Source organism: Stylophora pistillata, chromosome 5, assembly GCF_964205215.1.
Source record: "Stylophora pistillata chromosome 5, jaStyPist1.2, whole genome shotgun sequence".
NCBI lineage: Eukaryota > Metazoa > Cnidaria > Anthozoa > Scleractinia > Pocilloporidae > Stylophora > Stylophora pistillata.
Window position 1 is genome coordinate 18,799,799 of NC_142523.1, and position 8,417 is coordinate 18,808,215.

Here is an 8,417-nt window from a genome sequence, read left to right on the forward strand (position 1 = left end):
CTTTTTTAGGCCAGTTTACAAACTGTTCGAACATGCTGAATCAGCCCTCTGACACAGAGTGTTCAGTTTATTATTGCCACCCAGACAAAAGCCCAAGCAGTGATGGAAAAAACAGATCTACAACCTCCTCAACTGAAAAATTCAGCAGTAAAAGTCTACTTTCACCTTAGTAGATAAACAAACTTGTGGCTTACCATATTTAGTAGAGGGGACCTAACTATGGGCTTACCAAACAAGAAACCAGGTTTGTTAATAGTAGTTCATCTAAACTTATGGTACTTTTTAGAGTCAGATTACATCGTTGGTCTTTACCTTCTTTTTTTTTTTTTTAAAAAGAAGTCATTGTCTTGGTTACTTCTTCGCCTAAACCGTCTTTTTTTTTTTTTTTAAATGTTGTTGATCTTCGTCACAAACCCTCAATACTTGATTAGTGTAAATTTTGAATTAGTGCCGGGGTATCGAATATATATGATTATCCACGATCATTTTCAAAAAATGATGGGAAATGACAGGAAAAAGTGCAAATGCCCTATGACAAAGTCAGCTGCAACGTCAAGATTTTTTTGCTGCACAAGAACATGAAAAAGTAGACGGTAACTTAAATCAGTGAAAACCTAAGATACAGTTACTTAAATAAGCAATTAAAATTGATGGAGGCTGCGAGCAAATCGTTTATGTATGAGCTATTAAGTGGTTATTTTAACAGCAGGAGTAGTAAAAAAAACTTTCTACGCCAGCCAATCAAAGGAGCCCTGCTGCTTACATACGGAATAACGATACCTCCAAACAACTCTCTCGAACAGTAGAACATCTCTTTAGAAGAACCATCACCGGCCTACCTCTGATAACGACGATATATGCACATGAATGTAGAACAGTGCAGCGCTCTATTACCGTGACTGCAATCTGCCGACGTAACGATATATGAAAGACGTCTTTTTTGGAAGTTGTAGAAGAAATGTACAGCGACATTAGCTCGCTTAGCAGTTCTTCCGACGAGAGCGAAAAACACCAACGTGCAACCACGCTGGACACGTATGATTCACGACCAACAACGAAGGGTAAATCCTGTAGCCTTTAAAAAATTTTTTTCGGAGGAAACTTCTTAATGTTTCCTGTTAACTCTTAATTATTTTCCTAACACTGTTCAGGTATCTCTGCTATGAAAATAGCATTTTTTGTGCAAATCAAATGCGTACCTGTGGCTCGAATTTTGAATATGTCCTCGTGAGATTCATTTAAAAGGCGCCAGTCCACGGTCAAGTATTAATCATTTCGTTGCTGAAATCTATATATAGATTATATAATCCGAACCGTTTAAATTTTTTTTGAGGATCACTCAAACTACTTTGTTACTCTATATATAGATTATATAATCCAAACCGTTTAAATTTTTTCGAGGATCATTAATTCAAACTACTTTGTTACTCTAAGATGATTCGACAGAGCCAAATTGTTGCAAGTATCCCGCCTTATAGCTTTTAAGTTTTTTTTTCACAGTGTATTTCGAAACACTTTTGTTAGCGCACTAGAAAAGTCTTTAAAATTATCCCTTCAGTAAAGCAGCTGTTGATATGGAACTGAATTGTTTATGTTACAATTGAAGCATAGAATATTACTTTGAATTTCTGCTATTCTCTAGAAGCAGCTGGATGTTTTCATGAAAACAAAAAAAGTTTGATAAAATCAGACTTAAAAATAAAGTATTTTCAATCAAAAAGTCATAATGGTCTTGATAGGATATTATTTTCCTTAAATTCAGATAGTTTTTATGAAAGTTGTTCGAAAAAAGTTATTTTGGGTTATGGAAAAATGTGTAAATGACATAGAGAAAGAAACTCCCCGCGATAAGTCATTGTAACGCGCTTGTTATTCTTATTGAGTTTTGTTTTTAATTATTTAACATGCAACAGAGAAAGATTATTTCAAACATTGAAAATCGCATTGTTTCAATGATTTTGTTTTTGAAATCTCTTGCTTAATATTTAACCAACTACAACCGAGTTTAATCAGAGCGCGGGTTCAATTATTCTAATTACCTTCCTAATATTCAGTAAAAGGGAGACATGTTTCTTCCAGTCAAAACGATGGTGGAAAAAAAAAGTGTTCCTTTCAGAGAATTGTAGTCATCCATTGAGGCAGATTGTATAAGGTAGGACAATTTTATAAGCCATGCTTCGGCTTAAGTTGAGGTAAAATTGGTTTGTTCGGTTTGAATAAAGACATCACTTAGGGTTTGTCGTCTGTCGAATTTAATACAATTTCAAAAATTTTGATAAAGAGTATTTTCAATTTGAATCGAATTTGCCGAGGAAGTAATCGAGAAACTTTTAATTCCACGAGAAAAATGAGTCAAAGATATCTCTTTGCGGTTTAATGCCGGTATTTTGATTCCATGGTAACTGATATGTTAGAGTCTAGATATGAAAAGGAAAATCGCTACAAGTTTTGATATCGTTTTCATTCTTATTTGGAGTAACAACTCGATATCGAAGAAAACGCCGAGCGAGATGTCTAATAAAGAAAATACAAAATTGAATAAAATCTGTTTTCCTTTCCTCTTAATCCACAAAGTAAACTCTCTTGTTTTGGTTTTGTTTCCATTTCTTACCTTATTAATATTTTATCAGTTTGGTCATCTGCGCGCACGCTAAATATATTACACTTTATTATATGACAAGGTAGTCTTGAGCTAAATCCGAGCATTTTGATTGGTTCTAAGCCGTATACTTTTGGTCGTAAGAGCGGGAAAATTAAAAATAGACAAGTTTGGTCCGAGTGCCATATCATTTACTACTTACTAACCTCGCTTGCTCGAGCCGTACTGGGAAATACCTGGTCGTTTTCCTACAGATCCCCGCTACGCTCGGTTCGCACTGCCACAACCTTCGGGCCCATGTTTGCCAGTTGGGCCTTCACACTCGGTTAGTAAGAAGTTAATATTACGAGATGAATTCAGAAACCTGACCGAAAAAATTATGGGAGTTGATAGTTTTCTTAGAATCATCATTTATAATCGTAATTAAGCAATAAACAAAATTTTCCCAGTTACGTATTCGAAATATATTGTAAGTTTAAACACTTCTTCCCTCTAAATTAAAGATAAAACATGCAAAGCATTCCCGAATTCAGTTTCCGCAAAAAACTCGACATAAATCCTTATTTTCCTCGATTCCTTGATGTTTTTCGCCGGACAAAATCACTGCGCAAAGGTTGAGTGGCCGACTAGTTCCAGAAGGTCAAGTTTGAAGATTTCTTGGCTTCATGCATTAAATCCTGATTTAAGTTGAAAGAAAAGAAATTTTTTTCTGCTTTATCAGGTCAAAGGAAATAAATAATAAATACAATTCCTATATCCACCCAGAGAGGTGAAGCAGATTCCTTCAGAAAAGAAATATGCATGGTTTCGTTGATTTGATTTATTAAAACTCTCTTTTAAGGTGGAAGAGCAAAGTCAACGCAAAAAGGCGTCTCTAGATTATTAACACAAAGGAAAAAGAAAACCGTGCACCAAACAGCAATGGATCGACTGCTTTATGAAATCGCTGTGAGAACGCAACACAAAGCGAAGAGCATGGAGTTTGAAGCCAAAAACCTGAGTGAAACAGTGGACAACCTGCGTCACGAGAACAGGGCACTGAAACGACTTCAACGATCTCAAACCAGGGAAATTCACGATAGACATGACTTTGTAGATATGGCAAATCTGTCCCTGAAGGGATTTCGTAAAGATGTGAGATTCAGCGAGGAGCATCGTGTTGATGCTGACGCTAGTGTTAGGTGAGCAGTAAAATACTTACAGTGAGGCTTTGGCCTCAATGTCATATCGAGGCCCCACCATAAAACAAAGAGGGTAAGTTTATGAAGAAACTGTGGTGCTACGTCGGTGGGGGGAATAACAAGGTAATTTGGTTTTATGAACTGAGTTTATAAAATAAAAAAAAAATCAAATTATTTAGTATAAAACAGTTTAGGCTAAAACCAAGGACAGAAATTTTAGTGATTTTAGTGATCATGGCGTCTACTGCACATACCACGGCATCTTTAATGCGCACATGGAGTCGTATTGTTTCATGAATATAGCAGAGCAAGACATAAAAGTACACTTCTTTAAAAGGTATACCTCTACTTAAAGAGAATCTCACTATTAAAAATTGTGAACTCAATAAGATCGTTTAACTAAAACATACTCTTATAACTCTGATGGAATTCTGAATTCTTCTTCTGCGTTTATTGATTTTGATTAGTACCCCACAACACTGCTTGGCGACCTTTACTCAAAACTTTTTGGCTATCAAATATTATTTAGAATACCACATAGCCAACAGTTATTAAAGATATGGGCAACCATTAATTTGAAATCAAACGCTCACTTAGGGGATTGGTAGGTATCATCTCCAATGCTATTTTTCTGGGCATATTTGGAGCTCAATGAGTTTTAAAATCACCCATTGTTCAACGGATTTGCATAACTACAATTTCCATTCCGTACTTTTTCCCAGCATAGAAAATTAATTACTTTACTTACTTACTTACTTTGCAGTAAGCTTATCAACATTTACCACTCTGCAAAGTTTAGAAATCTTTAGAGTAGGTTCAAAGTCACCTTAAAGTTTTGATGATAAAATGAATTATATTTATTAACGGAAAACGAAGAACTCATTAAAAATTTGCCTCGGTCAAACGTGTGGCTTCGCAACTCAGTTGGAAACATATCCAAAGTGATATTTGGGTACACGGGTGCAGGTAGCGTTCGATGACTAAATTTTTTAGGCTTTTTTCCTTTAGTTTCTCCAGTAGCAGTGCACTTGTAACGATCTTTGGCGTTATTCATCTGCTGGTTTGAATTTTGATTTGCTGATTGCCAATTGATGATAACAAGTGGGTGAACTCGCTTATGAATCAAAGGCTCCTAAATCGTACATTGATGGCTTTTCTGAGAAGACGTGTAGTTTGCTATGGTAACTTCACAAAAAATCATATGATCACAATTTATTAAACAAGGGAGACAATTTAATTTTCAGAGAGAAAAAAAAGAAATTTGTTGTAGTATTTATTTATCGGAGACTAAGGTATTTTGAATAAAGAAAACACTAACTAAATGCTTTGCTCTAACAATAGAAAGAAAACAAAAAAAGTTATACGGCTTGAGAACGAAAGCAAAAGATATGAGAATCTCCTGCAACTTGACTCAAAACTCCCAAGCATAAAAGAATTGGAGCAGAAGATAGAAAAAGCCGACAGGGAACTGGAACTGAAGGATGAAAGGCTGAAGGTGAGAGGAATGTAATTGGTAACAGACCGCGCATGTGTGCGATGCACATATTCTACTTGTACATCTTCAGCTGTAACCTATAAATTATTCATTTATACACGTGAGAAATATCTTGTTATTTCATTGTTCGGCTTTTACTTAGGAATTACAAACGAAAATCGAACTGGATGACCAAAGAATTACCCAAGAACAAAAGAAGGAAAAGAAACGTTTCATAAAACTGCAACGCGAGATAGATGAAACTGTTAGAGAGTGCCACGATCTATCGTCCAGAATCAAAGTATGTATGTACAGTGAACTTGATAACTGTCCACTCGTTGTCTTTGTGTAATTTGTATAGGTTTTTCGGTGCTAAGCCTTGATGGAGGGCAATTCGACTTCTCCGAATTACTGTCCTGCTTTCCATTCTCAAGCCATGTTGTCTTATTATCATGGGTTACATTCCCGTGCTCTCTTTCTTGTATCCCCCTTACCACATATCTGTTTGTCTCTTAGCATTCATGACATCCAAATGAAGATAATTCAGGCTTTATAGACATATAAGTCACGCCATAAAATCCTGCCGTGCATAGCCTCTTAGGTGAAGAGATTTTTGCAGTAAAACGTAGAAGTTCCTCGTTTATTCTCCTTTCTTTTACGAGTAACAATGATAAGTACAGTAGTTGCAGTTCATTAGTGAAAATGTCACAAAGTCTCATAGGTTTCATGAGCTCCCATTTTGACAATCACCGGTATGCTGTTACGCGGCATGAATGACAGAACAGATCTCCCGTGTAATATCGTCAGAGCAGAGTATATGAAGAAATACCTATTCTCTGACAAATATTTCATTTCCTTCGCAGACGGCAGAGAGGAAAATTCACAAGACAAATATTTACTGCCGTAAACGAGGACCCTCAACTCAGGCCCTCCCGGCCATCACCTGGTATCCTCCTGCGATTGAACAGTCTCCAACAAATAAAGTAGAAACCTGGCTAAATAAACATTCTGACAGTTCCACATAAAATAGATTTGCTGTACAGAATATCTACCTCATTGTGCATGCTGTGATTGTCAGTTGTCGGTGTCAAGTTTTGTCCAGAAGAATTAATGAGTTTTTTGTTAAGACGTTAAAAAAAAAAACGACTAAGCATAACTTTGAAACTTGTTGTTACAATTGTCTTTTCGAAGGCACCAAAGCAGGATATCTTTGTAGACGTAGGTAAAAGTAGTGCCCTTTGAATCACACAAAATGTCTGGTGCGATCACGAAATTTTTCTCTTCCGACCGCGTTATTTTGATCATGTAAGGCATTGCAAAATTTGCGATGTCTAAATTCACTCTAGTCTCCCGGCAGTTTTCATCAGTCACTCACCCGAGAAGAGGAAGACCTGACATTTCTAGGAAGGATAAACTATTAGTCTTAAGACGGAGCCTATAAATAAGTTGTTTCAGTATTTTTAGAATATATTCAGTTTATGAATAAATTTACTATTCACTCTTTGATACTACATTACACTTTTATTTTAATTTTTTTCGTGCAAATCTACAACTGACTTTAGTTTCCTCCATTTGACGCTGTTTGCCATACAAGAGTCTATTATTCCTAGTTTTAAGGCTGCACTAAGTTTTTATGCTTTCTAGATCATATTTTTCCCTTTAATTTCATGGTTATATGACACAAGACATCTAACGTAAGAATAATGTTCCACACGTTCCGTCTAACCATTACTTGGTGTGAAAAAAGTCTAAAGTAGTCTGCGCCGTGTTGCCACTGGAAATGTCTCGAGCTGTTGCGGTTATTTCTGTTCCTCCAAAATACAGACTGACTTCCAGTTCTCTCTCCAAACCTCTCCACGTCTCAGGAGACTCAACCACAACGCTTCCAATCCTTTTTACTCCAGCTTCGGTGACGAGAAGGGCATTGGGGTTGTCTGCAGCGTAGAAGGAGTATTTGACCAGCTTTTCGTCTGGATACAATGGTCGATAGATACTTTTTACTTGTTGTCCAAGTCTAACGACTTCATTTTCCTTGACAAAGCAGTTGAGCAAATCACTACACATCTCCACGCCATTTGCGACAAACTTCTTTTCCTCTGGGTGAACGTCGCGGACAAACTCTCGGCAGCAGTCTGCTCCGTACGTCTTGCAGACGACTCTCTGGATTATTCTGCCCGGATTCTTGCCAAATAAGACAGCACCTTGGACAACAGCTGTACTGGTATCACTGGGAATGACTACACGACACCTTCTGGAAAACTCTTTCGTGATTTCCTCCTGAAGAATCAGAGAACTCGCGAATCCTCCAACCAGTAGCATTACGGAGACTTTCGAAAGCCGTGGCTCGCTGAGGAGCACCCTTAAGTGATCCTTCATGGCTTCCAACACTGGCTGAAACTGCTTCACCATAAGGTTAGAACTCAAGCACAGGTACTCGTCGTTAAGGATTCTGATTTCACCATTTGCATAGCGTTTAAGAGCTGCTGTAACAGCATCATTGATCCAGGAGACAAAACTACGTGGCAGGCGAATTCTTGTCTCTTTCTGCTGAACGACTCGAACCCCACGCTTCTTTATTTCAAAATCGTTCATGAGTTTTAGCCAATCAGAAGGAAATTGGTGGCGATAATCATACATTTTCTGCTGACCAAATATTTGGTCCAAAAGGCTCATAAACTGCTTATTCACTTTCAAGCCCCCATAAGGTCCACCTGTTACTTTGTGGATCTCCTTAATGGTACCATCGTCCTGTTTTTCATGCACTGTCACATCAAGGGTACCGCCTAAAAAGAGTTATTTTTAAGGTGAAGGGAAGGTTCGTATGTAAAACATCAAATCCAATTGCATTTAAGTGTCTTTCATGCAGTTAGCGTTGATAACTCAACCAGCTGTTACAACGCTTAGCTGTGAGGGACTGTTGAAATCATTTGTATTCTTCGCATAACTTTTGTATAGATTTTGAGACAAAGGTCGAAAGTAAAAGCAATGTTTGGCGAAATAGACCTCTGTAACGAAACTGTCGAGCTTGGTTTTGAAATTACACATTTTGTCAACACTATGAACAAAGCTCTAATTTGATAACTATTCAAAAACTCCTGAAAAGGTTTTCCAGGATTATTCTTTAAACTGCATAGGCTAGGAAAATTCTTTCTCAGAAAAAGCC

The 8,417-nt window shown here is 37.1% G+C and overlaps 2 protein-coding genes across 3 annotated transcripts in view; one reads left to right on the forward strand and one right to left on the reverse strand.

Moving 5' to 3' along the window:
• Positions 1-204: 204 nt before the first annotated feature.
• Positions 205-6,765, forward strand: LOC111340219 (uncharacterized). Of its 2 annotated transcripts, none has more exons than XM_088760252.1 (5): positions 205-244; positions 3,441-3,780; positions 5,122-5,275; positions 5,418-5,555; positions 6,118-6,765. In XM_088760252.1, the coding sequence occupies exons 1-5, from the start codon at positions 220-222 to the stop codon at positions 6,277-6,279; spliced, it is 819 nt and encodes a 272-aa protein (XP_088616378.1). In that variant the 5' UTR covers positions 205-219; the 3' UTR covers positions 6,280-6,765. The 2 variants fall into 2 exon arrangements, with proteins under 2 accessions (XP_088616378.1, XP_022802760.2); XM_022947025.2 differs by lacking the exon at positions 205-244 and adding an exon at positions 826-1,061.
• LOC111339495 (heat shock 70 kDa protein 12A) overlaps positions 6,756-8,417 on the reverse strand; it is an 8,532-nt gene continuing 6,870 nt past the window's right edge. Inside the window, exon 5 of the mRNA XM_088760245.1 lies at positions 6,756-8,037. Within this exon, the coding sequence (XP_088616371.1) occupies positions 6,983-8,037 (1,055 nt within the window). The 3' untranslated portion in view covers positions 6,756-6,982. The remainder of the gene's footprint in view (positions 8,038-8,417) is intronic.